Raw genomic sequence first — 22183 nt, forward strand, 5'->3', positions numbered from 1 at the left:
GTAATATAAAATATCAAGCATTATTAGCACTTATTATCAACAGAGGAAGCATCTGTGGTGTAGTAGCAGAAAATTGGCAGTCAGGAAGACCCTGATTCAAGGTTGGGTCTCTGGTATTCTGGCTTTTAAGCCTCTTAAGAAAGCAAATTGCAAAGGTACCAGTCTGTTTCAGTAGATATTCCTCATCCTGGGCTAGCTCCCTGCAGCATCAAAAGAACACTGATAGGCCATCTATCTGAACCCAAAGGCAGAAGTGGCTTGCCCAAAATCATGCAATTGGTCAAAAGCAAAGTCCGACTGGATTCTAATCATCTGATTCCCAATCTGTGGCTTCTTAATCTGGGATCTAGTTGTTAATAGGACATATACTATAGCATAAATTTAATATTTGAAAATGTTTTATCAATTATTTTAAAATGATTTCTATGTATTTAACGCAGGTAGGAAAGTGAGAATATAGAGAATATAGAGTGAGTTGTACCAAAGGCATTCAGGGCACAAAAGTGGTTAAAGACCCCCAGAGTGGAGGGATAGTTGGGCAGCAGGAAAAGGTGTAGGGGAGAGTAGTGGCGGGGGCAATGTGTGACCGGATTCTATGAACAAGCTTACAGGGATTTGGCTGAATCCAAGTTCTGTTGGAGGGCATGGCTAACCCTTTAAGGACTCAGAACTTCATCCAAGTGAGTGCTCCCTCCTCTGCCACAGTTCCTAGTCCCTCCCCAGATTCTTTGTGTCACTGGATTCATAAATACCACTATCACAGTGAGCAATCCTCTGGCAATGAGCTTCCTTTTCATTTGGCTAGGATGTCCTGGGAGGTCAGGGCACAATCTCCAATCCCTCCAGAGCTGTCTCAGACTTGAAGCCTTTCCAGCTTGGCAGACTCCAACACAATTTACACTTGACCTGGCATAGCCTCCCCACTCCTCCTATCCCCCAGATTTCTATCCCAAGAAGGAAGATGTTTCCTCCCTCTGATTTCTGACATAACTTTTACTGTATGGTAAATACATAGGATACATAAGGGCAGTAAGAAGCCCTTTATAGGGGCAGTCATCATGAACTGGATGGAGGAGGTAGGAAATGGAAGGCTAGGTAGGTGGATGTAGAAGAGAGAGGAACCAACAGATTCAAATAAAAATAAGTTCATATTGCTCTCTCTAGACTTTATAGATTACAAAGCATCTTTCTCCCCAACAGCCTTATAAGGGAGACTAGACAAGTCTTATTCCTATATCAGAGAAAAGGAAAATGAGGAGGCCCAGAGATGTTAAGGCATTTACACAGGGCTATCAGAAGGCAGTGTCATGACCTTTTTCCTTGACTCAGACTGCCATAGAGTGGAGTAATAAGGGGAAGTTATGGCTGAACATTCCTAAAAATAACCTTTATCCCAAATGTATCCTAGGACCTGAGGAGCTAATAGAGATGGGGCTGCTTAGATCCCCTATAATCTGTATCCCATCCCTAGGCCTGGTGCTCTAAAAGAGAACTTTAAAAGGCCACTCAGCATCCGAAGCTTGCTGCTCTAGGTCATGGCTCCTCTCTCCAGCCTTCCCCCCTTCCCTTCCCATCTTCCTCTGCGTTTATGGCCCTTCCTGGCCTGAGTGTCATTTTTCCATGGGACATTGGAGGCTGGTGAAATCACATCTGGAGTCTAGACTCAGAGACTCTGTGGGCTGGGCTTCCAGGCTGGGCCTGGCCTGCCCTGCTCCACACTGTTTGCTTAGCTGGAGGTATTTAATTAGAATTAAAGTGGCCTCCCTTGTTCCTGCGGACAGGCCCGCTGGAAGCTGGGCTGGAAGTCATAGAAAACATCTGGGGGAGGCTGCAAGGGGTCATTAGATGGCAGAATGCGAGGCGCCGCTTAGAGCAGCCGCAGCCGGCGTGGGGCAGAGCTGTTTCAATACGGCTTTTGTGGATGGACAGCCAGAGCCAGGCCAAGCTGCCAAGGCAGCAAACACTCTCTGCTGAATGTTTGTTCTGGCAGACTGAGGGATCTTGGGGGGCTGCTGATGGAGTGGGGGTGGGGAATGGAGGCTGGGGATTTGTTGGGGGTCTGGCTTCTTTTCTTATCTACCGCCTTGGAGAGAGGAGCCCAGTGTTAACGTTGTTCCTCTCACTCCACAGTTTGTCATTCCTAGCCAACAGATCCTTCAACTTGGCACGAACCAACAGGATGGTCGTGGGTAGGGGCCAGGGTTGGCAGGGACCTCAGAGACCAACTAGTCCAACCCTCCGACTTTATGGACAAAGAATCTGAGGCCCAGAGAGGGCAAGTGACTTTGTCACAAACTAGGTCATGAATCCAGGAGAAGAGCTGCTCCTAGAAGGCAAGGACTGTTTAGTTGTTGTATTTGTACTGCTAGGGTCTAAAACAGTGCTTGGCACATGGCAGACATTCAAAAAACGCTTGTCAGACTGACCCCAGGTTTCTGACTCAGTCAAATGATCTTACACCATTCCAGGCTCCCAAAGCCCAGTGAAGTTCTGGTCATAGACGTTAGGAGGGCTGGTGGGCAGAGGAAATGTAGTACAGTCAGCATGTAAAACACCTACTATGTACTAGGTACTGGGCATACAAACAGAAAAAGGCCCTGCTCCAGGGGCTGGCTTAATACTATAGGATTCCTAAGTGACGCCTCTGGGTCCCTCCTGGGTACCCCCATATCTGCAACTCACAAACCAGTCACTTGACCTAGTACTCCTCTGGAGGCAACTTCCCCAGAATTCACAGACTATCATACAGGATCCCTCCCAATCATTATTTCATCCAGGTTTCACAGATACAACTCAGGGTCTCCTTTTTGCTATCTTTGAGGTCTTGTTCTGGATCTGTTGGTTATAATCCTAAGGTATGATGATCCTGAAGGATCAGCTAGTGTCACCTCAATTGGGAAGAGGTCAGGCCAGGAAGGAGAATAAAAATAAAGTAAGTATGGGCTCCCCCATGTTCCACATCGAGAGCTCCTCACCCCCATCCATGGAATCCACATTTTCAGTGCCAATCCTCCAAGAACTGCTCTTTACCATCAGTATACCAGCAGCTGTTGGATTTCCTTCTCCCAAGTCCTTAGGGACACAGGCTCAGCTTTTTGGCTAAATTCCTTTTCCCACCTTTCCTCTCTTTTGAGTGCTGGGATGAGAGTTGCTGACCTAAGGGAACCTAGTAAGGACTTCAGATGATCAGCTTTGAATCTGTGTGTGTGTGTGTGTATACGTACACTTAGTTTGTGAGGGGTGGGGGTGGATTGTGAGGGGTAAGGGAGAGAGGCAAGAGAAGATCTCAAAGCCTCATTTGTTGCCTTTATAAACTGTGAGGTTTTAGGGAAAGGAAAGATGGGAGTGAAATTCTGGAGACTCTAGAGTAGGTCCTTTTACTTTTGTATGGGAAGGGGGAGACAACTCCTTCCTCACTGCTTAAGGTCTTTGAGATCTTTTCAGAGGCACAGGAAAATACTCTGACCTTGGCAGTGGCAAGAATTCCTCTCATTCTCTCAGCAGAGAAATGGTGACAGAAAGGGGACTGGCTATTTGGCTCAAGGGAGTTGGGTGGTACAGGAGAGAATTGGGTAACAGAAGATTTTTCCACTTATTCATTGTGATCCTAAAGTCCTATTTTCTCTCTGGAACATTTCCTAACTTTCTCTTAGAAACCTAATTACTAGGTCATCTCTGAGGTCCATCCTTGAGGCTTTAAATCCTATTATTGAAATCCAGAAGTCCAAAGGCCCAACCTTAATTCGATACCTTCCAAACACTTGGATGTGTGCTCTCACTAGCCTCCTTGGACACCTTCTCCAGGGCCAGGCACTTTCTCAGGCCCTGTGGTTGGTGCCTGGGGCTGAGGGACCTGAGGACCATCCCCACCCAGCGATAGCTCCTCCTTCCTTGCTGTTCAGGAAGCAAACCCTATGATACACTGACTGTTTCTGAGTCATCTCCAAATCAGCACCCAGCTGCAAGGTGGGCAGGGCAGAGCAGAGCTGAGCTAATGTCAAGTGGGATCCCTGACTTCCAAGGACAATATGTGTTTATGGCCTTGGTTGGGGTAGGGTAGTCCTTGTCTGGGGTCCAGCTGGGGTTCCCTGGTTTCTATCTGAGAAAATCAGAGTGGCTGTGGGTCCCAATGAGGGCAGCATGTACTATAAAAGAATGTATTCATTGTGAAAGATTCTGATTTGTCACCTGGAGGGCAGACTGAGGTATTACTTTTCTAATAGTGGGGATAAGCTATTTTCATCCAAAACCTCTCATTTATCCAAGAGCTCCCTCTCAAAAGGTAGCTGTCCAAGGTCAAAGTTTGAGGCCTTAGTTCAAAGCAAAACTCATCAACTCAAGACCTTGGGCTTCTTAGTCATGGCTAAGTGAATGGGGCGTTATGACTAAAGAGGAGCCCTGCTTAGTTTGGAAGATTCACAAAATCAGAGACTAGTAGGAGAGATCTCTAATCCCACCCCTATTTAAGCAGGAAAGTCCTTCACAGTATTCCCAAGTGGTCACTTGAGTCCCACCTGAACACCTCTACTACCTAGGAGCTTGCTCATTCCCTTCAAAGACAGCCAGCAGTCACTTTTTTTTTTTTTTTCCTGAAACAGCTCAAATTCCTTTTTGTATTGAGCTGATACCTTCAACTCTGCAATTTCCCAGATAAATATATACCCTTCTTCCTATGATGGCAATCATGGCCCCCAACCCCTCCAAACCCTCCTGGGATTCAGAGTTAGAAGAGGACGGTATGAAAAAGGGAAGGTGTTTAGGGAATAATGGATCATGTATCCAAGCCCCTCTGACTAGATACACCTTCTGACTAGACACAACTTCCCATCTCCAAATGAAGCTAGTCCAGGTTCTAGGGCCTGGAGCTAAAAAGTGGGTCTTTCACAAGGCAAATTAGGCCTGTCCTCTCGCCTTTTCTTTCTTAATGTGTAATGGAAGGAAGGTTGTACACCAAATATACACTCTGAGCTAATTCGGCCTAGTTCCCTCCAGCCCATCTTCCCACCTTTACCTCAACATAGTTGGAAAAGAAAAGAGAGAGGCTGGAGGAGGCTTGCTGGGCTCTATCTCAAGGGAAGGCAGGCTGGCAGGAAATTCTGCTGCTACCTGGAATCCCTCTACAGACTAAACCACATTTTCGTATACCTTTTGGATACTCTCTGCCTCGAATTTTGTGCACGAAGGAGGAAGGGAAGGCTGCTCTGGGCCAGGGAAAGAAATGGGGGCCATTTCCTGGGTCTGAGCTTGTCCAGAGGTAGGGCTGCCTCCTAAGCTCCCAGAAAAGAGCAATATAAATCAGCACCCAGCAGGGGTTCAAGAGAAACCAGGCGTTGGGGGGTCAAGAGGCTTCCACCTCTGATGTCTCTTCCCAATGCCTAGGGCGAAGTGGAGACAGAGACTGCTCCCTTGTCCTCACTTTCACTTGACACAGACTTTTAATGTGAGAGAGAGGGGAGTTCACGGTAATACAAAAAATTTAAAAACCAGGCCCTCTCACCACCCCTGTCACCCTCCCCACAAAAGGTAGTTGGGGTTTCTTTGCCCAGTGCTGGGGAGGGAGCACGCAGGAAGTACACAACCAGAAACAAAGAGAAAAATCCAGGACTGGGCTTGGGAAGGAGAAGGGAGAGGAGAGGCCTGGCCCCAGCAGGGCAGCCTAAGCCGGAGCATCACCGCCCGGTTCTGCAGGGCCATTGTCTCTCCCCTAGCTCTTGCCCTGGCGGCAGGAGCCCCCCCCCACTCCACCTGGCTCCAAGCCCACCCTTACTGCTCCTTCTTTTCCGTCTCAGAGGATGATGATGATGATGATGGCGGTGCTCCTTCTTTGCACTCACTGGCTGACTCCTTCTCTTTCTCGTTTGTCTCCTCGTAGCTGGAGGCCGGAGAGAGGGGAGGGGAGAAATGTTGGATCAGAAAAGGCCACCGCCGTCTTCCCACTCTCCCCAAGAACAGGCTTTTTCACCAGGGCTGGGTCTGAGCCTCCTTTCTTCTGGTTTCACACTTGGCAGCCCTGACCCCTCTCCTGCTTAGCAGGAGACATCCCTGGCTCTGGTCTCAAACACAGCATAGAAAGGACCAGGTTCATGGACTCCCCTCCTTCCCTTCCCCCCTACCCCGGCCCAGTCTAAAGTTGAGTCTCACTTCCTCCATGTTTGTTTCCATAGTCACACGATTTAGGGCTGGAAGGAATTTTAGAGGGGGTAAGCTTACCTAGTCTTATCCCCTCATTTTATAGATGGGGCAAACTGAGGCTAGTGGTTAAATAACTTGCCTGAGGTCATATTGCTAATAAGTGGCAGAGCAAGGAGAGCTCAGGTCTCTGACTCCAAGTGCAGTGCTCTTCACGCTGCCATGTCCCCTACAACTTCACCCCCTCAATTCTCTTTGGCAGCAAATAGAGCTCAGACAACTCCAGATCAAGCAGACTCACAGTTGTGCCTAACCCTTGGCTTGATGCTGCCTGGGGTGACATAAATTTCTCTCCCTTCATCCCAGGGGTACAATGGTAAACACCAACCCTCCTCCCCCCCCCCCCCCCACAGGGTATGGGACTCCTACCTCTTGCTCCCCAGATCTGTGTGATTACCTCACTTTGGATCAGCCATCTCTCCAATGTGGAGAACGACTCTACTACAGCCCCCTTCCCACCTGCCCTATGGGAGGAACTAAGGTCTGCAAGTTGTTCAGAGGTCCCTAGAGAGGGGTTTGCCCAGTTCAAGATGGCCGGCTCACCAGAAAGATGAAGAGAGGCTCAGGTTAGAATCTAGGGTTATGGACGAGGCAAAGGAAGGGAAAGACCTGCTCCTCCTGGGATCAAGGCTGTCTCTAAGGTTGAAATTGGACAAGTCACCACTAACTGGTGCCCCAGAGAGAAAGGAATGAGGAGCCAAAGGGGGTAGGGCTGGGGGTGGCGTCGGCCGACTTGAGGGAGAAAGGGGAAAGGAAGGCAGAGAATGGGATGCCCTACCTGACAGAGCAGAGGGGAAACGGGGGGAGAAAGGACGCTGGGGGCTACAGGGCGCTGGGGCTGTGTGGCCGGCGGCGGCGGGGGCAGGCCGCTTTCTGTTGCATGGAATCCGCAAGGCTGGCGGGTGAGCCCGAGACAGTGGGGAAGTGGGTAAGCCGCGGAGTGTGTGGCAAGATTTCAGCAGAAGATTCATAGCTGCAGGAAAGACAGAGAGGAAGAAGGGAGGGAAAAGAGGAGGAATCACAGAATCTTAGAGTTGTAAAGGATCTTAGTGACCATTCAAGTCCAACCCCTTTGTTTTATAGATGGGGAAACAGGCCCGGAGAAAGGAAGGGATTTGCCCAAAGTCATATAGCAAGTCAGTGGCAAAGCTGGGACCAAAATTCAGGAGAAGAGCCAAGGGAGACTTTTCAAAAAAGGGATGGGGGGTGGGGTGGGGGTAAGGAGTTGAGGAAGGAGAGAATAGAAGCAGGAAGAGACCAAGGAGTGACAGGAAAGGATTTTGAGAGAAAGGCAGAATAATTTTGCTTTTCTACTCAGTTTCCTTTCAAAAGGCTGCAGGTACTGCCTGCTTCCTCAAGACATAGCCGCAGGTGGAAAGCCAGCCTCTGGAGCTGCTGCATGTCATTAACAGCCTGACAACGGGCCGAGAAGCATGGGGACCACCACAGTCATGGGCTCTAAGAAGATTTTTGGGCAGTGGGAGAGGGTTAAAAGATTTCAATCTGATGGGACCTTAGAGAATTTTCAGTACAGCTTTTATGCTTCAAAATGAGGAAACTGAAGTTCAGATGGTCTTAACTTCAAATCTGTTGATCTTCCACTACATTACTCAGGCCCCTGGGGACTGGGGAAGAACTAAGCAAGATTCGTGTGTGTGTGTGTGTGTGCACGCGCGCACGCACATGTGCACGCCCTGCTGGAAAATAGTCTTATGTAATTCCTATGAGTGAGATCCTAAGAGGTGTGTGTGTGTGGGGGGACTTCTAACTTAAGCACCTGCTGTCCATGGTCTCCATTTTCCCTACTCCCTGGCTTTCTCTCCCCCTCCTATCCCACGAGGATCTAAACAGCACTAGAAATGAGCTGTCTTAGCAGAGAATCAAGAATTGCAAAGGATCTCAGAGATCTTATATCTACATTTTTATAGAAAGGAAGACAAGGTCCTGAGAGGGGAAGTGATGATGGATGACAAGCTCAAGAATGGCAACTCTTTATTTAGAGCCTTAAGTTTTCAAAGGACCTAAGATATATTTTATCTATTGAATTTGATCCCTACTAAACCCTGGGAAGTAGGTGCTATTATTGTCCCCATATCAGAGATAAGCAAACTGGGGCAGGCAGAGGTTAAGTAACTTGCCTGAGACCACATTAAGCTGCCAAGTGTCTGAGGCTGGATTTGAACTTGGGTCTTCCTTCCTCTAGGCCCAGAGCATTATTTGTTGAACTGCCAGCTGCTTTTGTTTCACAGGGGGTGGGCAGGGGCAGAGCAAGGACTCCATACCAGGTTCTTTGAAGCCAGGAGTTAGTGCTGATGATAGCATGGGAGTATATTAAAAACACTGCTGATTTAAGAGATTGAACCTTTTTAGCTTCCCCATCTCCTCTGTAAAATGAGGGACTTGGACTAAAATTCCAGCTCTACATTAATTTTAATTTTGCAAAAATGGGAGTTGACCATCATCAATAATAATAATGACCATGTTTTCTCTACCAATGAGGGTTGTGATAAAAAGCACTACATAATCTTACAATGCCATGGAAACATAAGCTACTGATATTAATATGCTCTATGAAACCATGGTCCAAAGCCGGTGCCACCCTCCACTACAGCCTGCTGCTTTTTTGACTGACCTTGTCTCTTATGAACTTGGGCTGTCTGTCTGTCCTCAGTGAGGCCCTGGCCTCCACAACTCCCAGCACCTGCCTGCCATCAGGAGGGGGTGGGGGCTTGGAATGGAACCAAATCCCAGGAGGATGCCAGGGCTTGTCATACAAGGGATGGGATGTGGGAGGCCCGAGAAGAGGGAATCAATATGGCCCTGTTTCTCCCAGCCCCGGGGTCTGGCCCTTTCCCCTTCACCCCACCAGGAGACACGGGGCTGTGACCGTGAGCCCTGCTGGCTTCCGGGGAGGGAGGGAGGGTGGCGCGGGGGTGGGATGAGTCACGGGTGTGTCAGCAGCACGGCTCAGGGCGCCCAGGTGCACAGGAAGGCCAGGACCGGGACGATCGGTGCCTGCAGCACTGGGTTCCCAGAGAAACATCAAAGGCTGAGCAGGTGGGGAAGGGACAGGGTGAAGGCCTGGCCAATAACCTGGAGGGATGCGGGTGGTGGTGCTGGGGGAGGGATGGGCCATGTCTGACCCCCCTGGGTGGCAGCTGCCCATGATGAGTTATTTTGAGGGTCCCTGGGGGTGCAGAGCTGCCCACCTGCCATCTCTTTATAAGGCTGAAGGATAGGGGGTGGGGTGGGAAGGGAACAGCTCTCTGGGGCAGACACTGAGGGAGTCACACCAGCAAGAGGCAGGACTATGCTGAGGGTAGGACATGTGGCCCTCAATAAAGGGAAGGGCACAGGAGATTAATTTATGTACTGTTACCAATTTGGGTTGTTCATAAGTCAGGATGTATAAAACCACAAAAAGTCAGGAACTGAGAGGAATAGGCTATAGACCTTGGAACATAGCATAGCTTATCGGAGCTAGTAGGGACCTGGGACGTCATCTGGCCCAGTACCTTCATTTTACAGAGAAGAACATTGGGGAAGTCGAGAGGGAAGGTGATCAACCTAAGGTACCCAAGCTGGGAGTAGGAAGATCTAAGAACCACAATCTAGTCTAGCCTAGGCAGGACACCTAGTCTCAATCACAGAAAAAGATCTGACAGATCCCTGATTTTCTGTCTTTTCTAAGAGAAGATCCCACCCTCTAAATTACTCTACTTCTGCCCTACTACTTAATAAGAAACTGGGGAAGACGGGAATTTTCTCCTGGAGGTTTTTCCTAGAATTAAGTCTTCCTTCATTCCAGAGGCCAAGCCTAGAGGAAGACATTTGTGGCCCTGTAAGATATGCAGAGCCTATGGGTGGATGGGTGTGGTTCCACCCTGGGACAGTGTGTCTCTAGCCTGTGGTCCTGGGAACAGCACCAGCCTGGACAGTCTTCCCAGAGTTTATTTAGCCTTCCCACTCCTTATGTAGGTGTGCAGCTGCCAGGTATAGACCCTTGCCTCGTAGCTGGAATCTGGGGGGAGAAATGGGATCTGAATCTGCTTTCTAGTTATTTTTTTTCCCCATAGGGATCATCTACTCAGAGAGACCTAGAATAACAGAGCATTGGATATGGGAGGAAGTACAGAACATGGTTCAGAGAATGGTAGCCCTAGAACAGATCCTAAAATATAGACTAGGACAAAGGATCAGGACACAAAATAAAGAACATGAGAACCAGAACTGCCCTCAGAGACCACTAAGTCAACCCTATCATTTTACAAAGGAGAAAATGGGAGTCCAGAGAGGAAAAGGACTTTGATAAAGGACACACAGCAGCACCCAGGTCTCCTGACTTCCAGTCTAATGCTGCTGCTACTGCTTCCCTGGGGAACAGGTCTGTCAATAGCATTTATTGAAGGAGGGTCAGAGGATCATAGATTTAAAGTCTGAAGGGATCTAGGAGGCCAAGTAGCTGAAACCTCTTATTTTTACAGATGAGAAAAATGAGGCTAGAGGCCCAAGTTTACACAGCTAATATCAGAAGTGAGATTTGAATTCAGGTCTTTCTCTAGCCCACCTAGCCCTTGGAAGGGCTTAGAACAGAGCTCTCTCAAGACACTTCCAGCCAGTCTCACACTCTGTCCTGGTGGCAGAAGTTCTATGTATTTTAGTCTTAGACGGGCGGGAGTCAGAAGACTCACTGTATCAGAGATGCTGTGTGCTGGATGTACTACAAGAGCACAGTAGCTACCTAGAGAAGAAGGTGGCCCAAATCTTGTAGGGATGCCCCTGCTTGATTCTCAGAATTGTGTCTCTCTTTCCCTGCCCCCCTTCCATGATGTGCCCTAGTTCAGCTAACTGCCATTCCAACCAGCTGGGGGATGGGAGGGCTGGGTCCAGAGCAAAACTACCACCAGAACCCACAGATAAGTTCCCATGTACTGGCAAAAAATGCCAGGGAGTGGTTTCCTTGGAGACGTGTACAAACACTCCACCATAGTTCTCTCCCCCAGCCCACAACCTCTGCATCCCCCCGGGGCCCATTGGCTGCACCTGTGAACATGCCCGGGGCCTTGTGTGCTGTGGGAATGGTAGGCTGGGCCCACCCCTTACCTGAACATCTCCGTGACTTCTCCCTTTGCCAGCGCCACCAGCAGGGGGAAACCAATGCAGGCAGGGACCAGATAGAGCAATGCCGGCTGCGGGGGTGGGGGAAAGCACAGAGTTTTATCAGCTCCAGGAGGCTGTGCTGGGAAATAGAGGGTTTTCCCTAAGAACTGGGGGAGAGCCTTGCATGAATGAGGGACCACGAGCCATGTTTAGAAATCTAGCTTAGGCTGGCTCTGATGCTAACTACTTGACCATGGGCCAGTCAATTAGTTTACCCATCTCTTCAGTGGGAATAATACTGCATCCCTACCTAGAAGACATGTTTTTGGGAAAGTGCTTTGAAAACTATAAAACATTATAAAGCTTTCCCTCCCTTTGGGAACACCTACAAAACCATGCTTTTTTTCTCTATTAATGAAATCTCTAGACATTTGGAGAATTAAGTTCATTTCCCTCTCTGGGCCTCAGTTTCCTCATCTGTAGAATGACCACTGGTCAGGGTACCTTGAAGGTATTTTCCAGCTCAAAGATCTATGCTCTATTTGCTTGGACCCTGGACAACTTCCTAGAGATATGCATCCAGACAGCAATGCCAGGGGCTGGTGATGGGAAATAATAAATCTTCCCTGCAAAGGGAAAATCTTTCTCTGTATCCTCTCTAGAAATAGCACTGCAAAATTTATCCAAAATTAGAAAATAACTATTGAGGGGAGTGGTTTGTGTGCCAATTCTAGAGGTGGGAGACCTGGGTACAGTAATGGCTCTGACAGACTTATGTGACTTCTGGGAAGTAATTTTCCTATACCCTTGAGCCTCAGTTTCCTCCTCTGTAAAATGAAAACATTTATAGTCACGTATTTAAGGATTAGAGGATACATAAGAAAGAATCGGTCCAATATTCTCACTGGATGTAAGAAACTGAGGCTCCCAAAAAGGAAATGACTTGATCAATGTCTAACAGGTCAAAAGTAGTGGAGTCACAGTTGAACCCAGGTCTTCTGACTCTAAATCCAGCATCCTTTCCATTGCCCCCATTCCCTTTCTCCCCCAAGTTAGGAAGGATCAAAATAGACACAGAGAAGATGTTTTATTCAAAAGGGACGTGTACCAATCTACAGGATCATGACTCTGCAACAGGGCTTACCCACGGAAGAGATTGCCAGAGTGAGGAGTGCCATCTGCTGGCAACTCCTGTTATTCCTCCCCCAATTCTCTTTCAGATTTAAAAATTAGTCATTGATGTTTCTTTGCAGCGTTGAGGTTTACAAAGAATGTTCTTCCTAACAATCCTTGAGATAGATGGCGTATCATTATCCCCATCTTACAAATAAGGAAACTGAGATGCCAAGAAGTTAAGTGACCCATTCAAGATACGTGAGAGAGGAAGGTCTCCCCCCAGGACTTCATGCTCCAAGTCCAGTGCTCTTTTTGTCACGTCCTACTGTTTCTCTTACAGGGCCATCCCAGCAAGGGACTGAGGGCAGAACAGGAGCAGAGAGGGTTAGGGTGGAGAAGAGATGGGTGGGTGGCTGTTAGGATTCGGCTCCTGGCCTACTCTCACCGTTTAGCTCTCCAACTTACCTGGGCATGTTTGAAGACGTGCATAATGAAGATAGTAAGACCCAGGCCAAAGATGTAGGCCACGAAGCTGGTGTAGAAGTAGGTGTGCGTGTTCTTCTTCAGGCTGCAGGGTGAGCGAAGGGGGAGAGATGTATTAGGACTTCCTGATTCTATTCCCTTCAATGACTCTTTGGTTCTCATACTTTCAGAGGTCTTAGAAGCTGGGAAGCACAAAATCAGAGCTCTTTGCCTTGGAAGCTATCTCCCTGCCCCCAAGAAATTTTAAGCACCTGCCCCACTCTTCTTCATCTCGATGACTTCCACCTTTGTGCAGGGTCCTTCTTAACTAAATCCTTGGATTATCATAACCTTCTGATTGTTTCCCGACAAGTTGTCCTATTGACTATGCCTGTGTCATTCTCTTAAGAGTCCAGCTCTAAAAATACTTCTTCCCTCCTGCATGCCCTTCCCCTCTTTCCTCCCCCCAAATCCTTCCCTAATTCTTTAGTGTCTACTGGGTAAAGGCCAAACTCTTGGAAGGCTGGCATTTGATACCCTATACAAACTTCTTTCAAGTCTCATTTCCCACTACTCCCCTTCATGTTGACCTCCAATTAAATTGATGTGTTGTCTTTCCCTTTCCCCGTCATTCCATGTTTTCCTTGGCCTGTCTTTACTCTTCTTCCTATTTCTGGACCATCCTTGTTCCATTTCTGGCTACTGAAATCCCATTCTCTGAGGTCCAGTTAAGCTGCCCTTTCTTTGGTGAACTTTACTCCTCTGGTTATTGTAAATTTTGCCTCCAGTCTTTCATATCTCTGATAGAATCTCTCCTGTACATTTGCCATGTTGTGCTGTGTCTTAGTTTTGTCCTCCTACACTGTGAGTTCTATGAGGGCAGGGAATATTCTTTGTTTCTTCTTGTATCTTCAGGGTCAAACAAGGTGATGTGTATGTGTCAGATGCATAGATAATTTTTGTTGCAATGAATTGAGCCGAGTTTAGTTCTAGCCCATAAATGGCAAGGTGGTTACTGTCCAACACAGATATGAATGGAATTCTGAGTCTCTTATGTTGGCTGCTTCAAAACCCATTATTTTAGACATTCCAGTTAAAGAGCAGGGGGCTTTATGAAAGATACTTATTAAATGTCTGCTGAACTGAATTCCCATGGCTATGGCTCCAGAAAGGCTGGACCTGTGTCTTATATAAACTCAAACTTCTTCACCACTGAACATAATGCTCTGTATAAAGTGATTTTAAAATGGTCACTTGATGTTAAAGGACTTTATTTATCACCGAGTTTCATGTCTCCTTTTATGACCCAATCTTTTTTCCTATCTCCCTGTCAACACCAAGATTTAGCCTTGGCCCACAATGTGGCCCTGGATGGTCAAGGTTGGGGAAGACCTCCAGGAGTCTTCTCCTGATTCTCTAGATCCAGGTCTTTGGCCACCCAAATTAACCCTTGTCTCCCATCCTGAGGACAAAGCCACTGGGCTGGGAGACCGGAGAACAGGGTTGTCAGTCTGGTCTAGGTGACAACCACTTCCCCTCTTCTTGCCTCAGCTTTTACCTCTGTCTGAAGAGGAAGCTGGAACACAGAGTATCTCAGTTTCTTCTGACTAAGCCTAAGCTGGCTCAGGGCTGCCTGCGTCCCCACTGCCTACAGCTCAGGCGCTTTCTCTCAGGACGGGGGTGAGAAGAGCGCTCTGACGCTAGAAGTGAGCGGAAAGGGCCTGGAGCTAGCTTTGGCTCAGAAAACCTCGGTTCTCTCCTCTGCCTGAATCTCTGGGCTCACCTGATGTCAAAACGCAGAAGCAGGGCAATGAAGATGCCTAAGGAAAGAGAAGGAGAGTCAGAGGGGCTGGGGGGACCACGTGGGAGGCAGGGCCCACCCCTCACACTACCTTAAGCTCCCTGAGCACCGTGGCTACCACCTCCTTAGGCACCCTTCAACAAACCATCCAAAGAGGCCTGCCAGGCACATGGGGCGCTTCTTAGACTGTGCAGAGACCAGAATTCTCAAACACTGCATGTGGAGACGGCGCCACCTGGTGGCCACCGACAAGAAGCACTGGCTGTGAGAATAAGCCGGTCCCTTTCTCATTCACTAGTGGACTCTGGGCAGCTGCTTCCCCATGTGGGTTTCCTCTTTTGGATGATAACCACCAGCCTTCTTCTTTCCTGAGGCCGTTGGGCTGGAAGGGGCTCTGACGCGGCAGAGCCACAAAGAGGCGGTCTCCTCTCTTCCCAGGCAAGGCTCCCTCCTCCCCCCTGGGCCCGGCCCCCCAGGGCAGCCTGTCCGGCGGCCAGGGGCACCCCCTGCAGCACTCAGGAGCTCAGGGTCAGCACCTGCTCAGGGCCTGGCACGCAGGGGCCCGGGGCTGGCTGCAAGCACATCTGGGCAGTGGTCTCAGATTCCAGTCCGGTGGGCCCTTGGAGAAGCGGACTTGGCCTTTCTGGAGCCCCGTTCTGGCAGGTACTCGTCTAATGCAGAGGAAGAACTTTCTAAGGGCATCTTCCCACCATGACTGCTTGGGGGTCCCAGCCCCGAAAACTTTTACCCTAGAGACGGGATGGCTTGTCTTGGGGCCTGAGTCCCAACTCCAACATTAGCCACCGAGCCAAATTGTTTACTTTCTTTGGGTCTCAGTTTTCTCATGTGCCAAATGTAGATAAAAGCACCACTTAACCTCTTCCCCAAAATACACATAAATATGAAGATATTAGAGGTAAAAGTGTTTTGTCAGGAGCAATAGAATAGGAAAAAGGTGGGGCTGGTGGGAGAGATTGTTTCTGTTTCCTCTCTCTCAGGACAGGCTCTTCTCTTACTACTGACTGTTAATCACCCCCAAAGCACAAGTGTTACCTGGAATGACGATGTCTCCCAGTCCCAGCATGGCAAAGTTGTCTGCCTCCAATCCCTTTTCCAGCAGGTCTTGGGGGAAAACCACTGGAGGAAAAAACGGAGGAGGGGGAAGGGCCTTAACTATTAATTATGTACACCCCCAAGGAAAGAGCAGGTCAAATACAATCATGATGGAGTTCCCATGTTTGATTAGTTCAAACAACTTTGAGAAAAAGGAAGAGTTCCTAACCAAGGAATCAAGAACTTTGAATTCACACCCCAGCTATGCCATCTTGGTCAAAGTATTTTGCTTGTCTGAGCCCCAGTTTTCTCCTTTCTTTTAGAGGTAGCATGGTGACATGGAAAGAACATTGGAATTGAAGTCAGAGGACCATGACTTGGAGTAGGTAGGTGTCACTGTAGCATGTAACGAAGTTGGGAAGGGCCAAGTTCACATCCAGCCTTATATTTTTACTAGCTACATGACCCTAGGCAAATCAATTAATCTTCTTTTTGCCTCAATTTCCTCATATATAAAATGGGGAGAATAACAACACTTCAGAGGACTGTTACAGGAATTATAAGAAATAACATATATGGGCTTTGTAAATCTTAAAACTCTCTACAAATGTTAGTTATCATCACCATTACTATTATATTAATTTCTCAGCCTCAGTTTATTAATTTATTAAAAATCTTATTGAACTGGATGAACTCTGAGATCCCTTCTTCAAATGAGTATAATTCTAGCTGCATAACTCATTTTACAGGGATACTGTGAAAAACTTCTTGAAAAAGTGCCACATAAATTTGAATTATTAATATTTTTAGTAGCAGTTGTCATGGGGGTAGGTGGGCTAGATGACCTCTAAGCTTCTTTCTACCCCTATAACCTAAGATCCTATAATCTTAAAATCCTTAAAATCCGTGACATGCACAGTTTTACCTAGACATGTCTAAAGAAAGGACATTGGCACTCTGAAGTACTAGATCTTGAGACTGGCTGTTAAGGGCCTATACCTTGGACAGCTCTCAGAGCATGAGCTCTGGGCCTAAATAGTTCCAGCCTTTCCCTAGCTTGTGCCCATTTCCAACCAGTGCCACTGCTATACCATTGTCTATATTTCCTCCCCTAATAATATTATATTTGCCCCCTCTCCATTTGGTTTTTTTTATTTTAAATCAATTGCACATGTACAGGATAAGGGAGGTTCTACTTTCAAATAGGTCTCCATTTACATATCAACAAAAATGGGGATAAGCCTTATCCTGTCTTCCTAACAGAGAAGGATAAAATGAGATAATGCATAGAAAAGTACTTTGGAAAATATAAGCAACTGTAGCCTAGTGAGGTGTTATTAGTGTCAGAGCTGGGCTGGGTTCCTAATTTAGTCCTGAGAATGTTACTTGTCACTAAAGAGAACAAGGTCCAGGGGATATGGGAAGTTCTTTGGACAGGGATTTACTCACGTTTTATTGGTGCCTCAAAGGACTTGGCCACAGTTACCATCACATTGGTGCCAAAAACCTAGGAGTAAGAGAGACTCAGAAGAATGAAACGAGGAGGAAAGTTCCTATAAACCCCATTTAACTAAGGGACTTTGGCATCAGAAAGGAGCTGGGACTTCCCAGAAATTCGTCTCCATCCTCTGCCCCACCAGACCTTGCTTAGGACACTTAACTAGCATTATTACCCTGACTTTCAGAACCTATAGTGGTGGAACAGAGCTCTGGATTGGGTGTTAGAGGGCCTTACTTTGAGTCATGGCTCTGACGATGATTAGCTGTGAACCTGGAAAGGTCACACTTGTCCTCTCTGATCCACTGTTTCTCCCTCTGTAAGTTAGGTTAAGCTAAATGAGAACCTAGATCTAAAGAGGAAGGGGCCTCAGAGGGCACCTAGAACAAGCTCTTCTTTTATTTACACAAATGATGTCTAAGGTCCTAAGGTTCTTCCCAGTACGAACTTTCTCTGACATCGTTTTCTGTGGAACAGGGACCAAGCTTTCCAGAAGTAGGAAGAGCGGAGGGGACTTCAGCCTGCCTCCTGCAGCCCATTCATCCCAGGAAGCCCAGGAAGGGGGCAGCTCACCCAGAAGATGTCATAGACAAAGAGGCCTCCGAGCAGGATGCAGCCTGTGCTGACATTATTGAGATGCAGGAGCTCCACTCCGTTGAGGGAGAAGGCCAGGCCAAAGAGGTTGTTGGCAATCCAGTGCTGTTGGAGAAAAATGTATCCCCACCCAACCCAAGAGGTGAACAGCTGGCATCTTCCCCCTTCCCCCCTCCCATCCATCCGGCAAAGGGGATGTTGCCACAATCCAGGACCATCCCCTGCCTCCCCTCACCTTCCTTAGCAGATACCAAACACCGATGATACTGCTCAGGGTCAGGCACACGAGATCCTTGCTGTCAAACTCATAATTGACAATTTCTACAGAAACAAGGGTGGGGGAAGGGAGGAAAAAGATTGTCATGTCCAAGCCTTTCCTTGGAGTCTATGTTTGTGAACTTCAGGCATTTATGGGAAACAGGAGATATAATAAGGTCTACAGGGCCTCAATCTTACTAAGGAAGAAGCAATGCTTGCTAAGAAATTGGGTCCTTTTAAGGATTAGCCATTCTTATTAAGTAGGGGACAAAACTTCTTTCTCCTGAGATATAATCTACAGGATCAAGCAAATTTCTGACAGTTCTAAGGTGAAGGCAGAGGAAGAGAATAAGAAGGCCAGGAATAAAAAAAATAGGAAGAAAAATTTAATTCAACCAAAATTTATTAAGCATTTACAAGGCATTTAGAGGTCTGTGCCAGACACTAGAGAGTTAAGTTCTAGATAAGATTGGATGATTGTTGCACTGTCATGAAACTCAAATCTTATTTGGGAATAAAAAATAGATAAGATATAGCTATCATATCCGTATTCCAAAATGAATGTATCAGAGGGGTGTGAACCAAGCACTACTGAGGCCAAGGTGGTCCAGTCATTAACCATAGAAAGAAACCAAGGAAAGTGACCTTCCTAGAATCAACCACTCATCCAGCAATGAATTAGGAAGCATTTGTCCCTTCCATATGCTAAGCCAACAGAGTCTGCCCTCAAAGAGCAGGGACTCTGACCTTTATTATTCTAATTCTAATAAACAGGAATGGGTTTAGTAAATGTCAGCTATTCCAGAGGGCAAGACCGTGGCCCCTCAGAGGCTGGGCAAGCAAGACGATAGTTCTCAGGGCACAGTCTGACCCCAAGTCAGAAATCAGAGCTGAAAGGAGGTAGAGTGCTTAAAACACAGTGGCCCAAAAGCTTCAGAAGATTCTCAGAGATAGAAAAAGAAGGGAAAAAGAAATAATAAAGGCAATCTCTTTAGAGTCCCACAGAGATATTGTCTTAAGGATGTACCTTCCTTATTCTCCCCGGAGCCTTGTGTGAAGAGTAGCTGATACTGCTTGTTGGGGAAATTTGCTGGGAAGAACTTGTTCATGATAGGGCTGGAAGAGAAAATAGAACTCACATCAAAACAAGCACAACCAGAGAGCACTGGCCTAGGGTACAGGAGATCCTGGGGATCTTCCCAATTTGGTGAATCCCTGGTTGAGTTCTAGGCCAATAGAAAGCATAGCAGTCTTGGAGTTACAAATTCATGGGATTTAAAAGTAGGAAGGCTCTTAGACAGAATTGAATCAGTTCCACTCATTTTATAGACAAAGAAACTGAGGCTCATTAGTATAACGTGATTTGTCCATGGGCACATGGAGAGTGAGTACAACATGCTGCCCGGATAAGGTGAGCAAAGTTTCATTGGTCACACCTGTTTGCATCTCATCTAGGCCCCCCACACTTAGAGTTCAGTGCTAGAATTTGGAATCTTCCCCTGCAGCAGCAGAAAACTTCCAGGAGTCAAGGGGCTTACGGTTAGGTTCCAAACCTGCCATTTATTAGTTATGTGGCCTTGCTAGAATGACCACCCTTATCTAGACCTGAGTTTCTTCACCTGTAAAATGAAGATTACATTACCAGTTGAGCTTATCTGCTATGAGATCCACAACAAATTTTGCAAACTGCAGAGTACTACTCAAAGGTGCACAGTTCTTGCCCCTTATCTCATTGTCCTTATTTATAAATGGGACCCTCACAGAACTGTTACTGTATAAGTTTCCCAGATGTGAGGAAGACATTACTGATTACTGCTTCCAAGGAAACACAAGCGCTTTTGTAATTCATTGCCAGGAGGCTGGTTTTTCAGGAGTAGCAACATATTTCCATAATCTTTCAAAATGTTTTTCTCATTGCAGGTACTATAATTACTGTATTCATTTTACAAAAGAAACAGAAGGTCAGGGAGGCATCTGGGATTTCTAAGAAATGGTGTGGAGTCAAGCCTGCACCTCAAGTCTAGATTCCAAACCTTGGTACATATGCAGGATCTGAGTCAAAGGACAGATTAGTTTCTATTTAGCAGATTACTTTGTCAATTTCTAATCCTCTGAAAACTGGTAATCCATATGTGAGGCTTAGGCAATGAATTCCCCTTAGGGCTTCAAGTTTTTTTTTTTTTTTTTTTTTCCCTGGTAACATACTTTTTCTTTTGGTGGAGGATTGTCCATCTCACTGAAGATCTTCAAATACACCCTCACCTGGGGCTGGGGTGCATTTATCTGCTCCTCCAGAGGCAATGGTCCAGCTGTGATCCGGATAGTTTTTGCCATTATTCCCTGGCCTAGGTTATCTTGAAATTAAATCCAGTGCTTTGAGCATCTTGACCAGTTTTCCATTTTTGTGAGAACTCTGTCTAGGTGGACAAGGTGATATTTTGCAAATGTACATGTTTCATCATCATTTGTTACAGAGACGTGGGAAGCATGGGTGGCCACCTCTCGAGGGCCTGATTCCCCTGTCCCAGGATCGTGATGATGAAGACTGAAATTCTCTCCCAGAGCCAGAGCTGGTGGTGGCTGGAATGAGACATGAAGATGTTGCCACCCCTGGGTATGCTGGATCTTCCACAGCTTTGGCTCTAGTGTGGGCTTCTCTCCTTTAAGTCCTTTTTTACTAGTCATCTGTACTAAAGTCTAAATGTTTGGTGGAGAGGAAGTTCTAGTACTAGATGTTATGATTTCTTTTAATTCCCGGCAGCTCTTCTTTTATTTATTTTGTCCTGAGGGGGCTAGAAGCAGTATGAGGTTCCCTGGCCCAACCTGAGCTCGCTCTTTTAACTCCTTGATTCTGAGAAATAGACCCCTCCTTGGTTCTGATCTGCTCTACAGAGCAGCATCACCCCAGAGCTGCCACCTGCAAGCACCTGTTCTCGCAGGGCAGCTAACTGAGAGAACTCTGATATAGGGAGGTAGTTCTTCATTCCTCTTCACAAAAGTGCTATGCTTTTGAAAGAATGGTTTGGAAGTCCTTTTGAGACTGTGCAGTTATGCAGAGCCTCACATAAGTTTGTATGAAGTTCTTCTGGAGAGACAGGGGAGGATGATACATAAGTCCCTTTGTACTAATAGAGAAGGCCTTCTTCTTAAAGATGTTCACACAGATGTGAAAATGGACCAGTGGAGGCACCTTGTGTGTATGATTTGGATTAGATGGCTGCTGACATCTTTCCTACACAAGGAATCTCAATGCTTAGCTGTCAGCCAGGAGCACAGAGGCACAGAGTGCTCTGAGGATGAGAGTTCTCAGACTTTAGCTGACTTTCCCCATTCAGGCAAGTTCACTTAGAAATGCCTCACTTGAGAAAGGTATAAACCTGATGTGGTAATAACTTAAATGTTTTCAAACTGGGAACAAAAGGCTTTGCTTTCAAAAAGTGTTTATATTTTGTTGTGAGATTTTTGTGTGGACATGGAAGTATCTTTTTGAAATGTGCTTGCTAAAGAGACAGAGAAGAGTGTCCAAATAATTTTAAGGGTACCCAGAGCAGAAACCAGGGTTAACCATACATATCCATTACACAAAAGCTGGGAAGACTCAGAAGACCCAAAACCTTTAATGATTTGGCTATTTCATGTCTAATGTTTGACAAATGTACAGTTAAGTGCTTAATAAATTTTGGTTAGTGTTACAGAATCACAAAATTAAGGAATTAGAAGGATCTCAGTGGCCATCTGATCTAAGACATATGCTAACAGAGTCCCAACTAAGAAAAATTCCCTAAGTGGTCCTTTAGCCTTGGTCAGATGACCTCCAAGGAAGGTAACCTAATACTTCTAGGGCAGTTGCTCTCAAATTTTCTGGTCTCAGGACCCCTTTATACTCTTAAAAATTATCAAGGGTCCCAAAACAACTTTTGAATTTGTGGCTTAAATCTCTCAATATTTACAACATTAGAAATTAAGGTCTTAGTAGTATGAAAAGTTTTGACTTCACCACCCCTCTGCTACCTCTGAAAGGGAGCCTGAGAAAGACTCCCTAAACCTTATTTTGAGAACCACTGCTCTGGAGGCCAAGTTATTCCACTTTTGGATGGCTCTAATTGTTAGAA

At 46.7% G+C, this 22183-nt stretch overlaps 1 protein-coding gene across 2 annotated transcripts in view; it reads right to left on the reverse strand.

Moving 5' to 3' along the window:
• Positions 1 to 1625: 1625 nt before the first annotated feature.
• HM13 (histocompatibility minor 13) overlaps positions 1626 to 22183 on the reverse strand; it is a 35419-nt gene continuing 14861 nt past the window's right edge. Inside the window, exons 4-13 of one of the 2 annotated variants that reach the window (XM_031954137.1) lie at positions 19099 to 19187; positions 18049 to 18134; positions 17793 to 17918; positions 17171 to 17228; positions 15722 to 15805; positions 14651 to 14687; positions 12871 to 12973; positions 11293 to 11378; positions 6968 to 7162; positions 1626 to 5872 (exon numbers count right to left, since the gene is read on the reverse strand). In XM_031954137.1, coding sequence (XP_031809997.1) covers positions 7012 to 7162; positions 11293 to 11378; positions 12871 to 12973; positions 14651 to 14687; positions 15722 to 15805; positions 17171 to 17228; positions 17793 to 17918; positions 18049 to 18134; positions 19099 to 19187 — 820 coding nt within the window. In that variant the 3' untranslated portion in view covers positions 1626 to 5872; positions 6968 to 7011. The remainder of the gene's footprint in view (positions 5873 to 6967; positions 7163 to 11292; positions 11379 to 12870; positions 12974 to 14650; positions 14688 to 15721; positions 15806 to 17170; positions 17229 to 17792; positions 17919 to 18048; positions 18135 to 19098; positions 19188 to 22183) is intronic. The other variant, XM_031954138.1, reaches the window with a different exon arrangement.

Source organism: Sarcophilus harrisii, chromosome 2 (assembly GCF_902635505.1).
Source record: "Sarcophilus harrisii chromosome 2, mSarHar1.11, whole genome shotgun sequence".
Classification (NCBI taxonomy): Eukaryota; Metazoa; Chordata; class Mammalia; order Dasyuromorphia; family Dasyuridae; genus Sarcophilus; species Sarcophilus harrisii.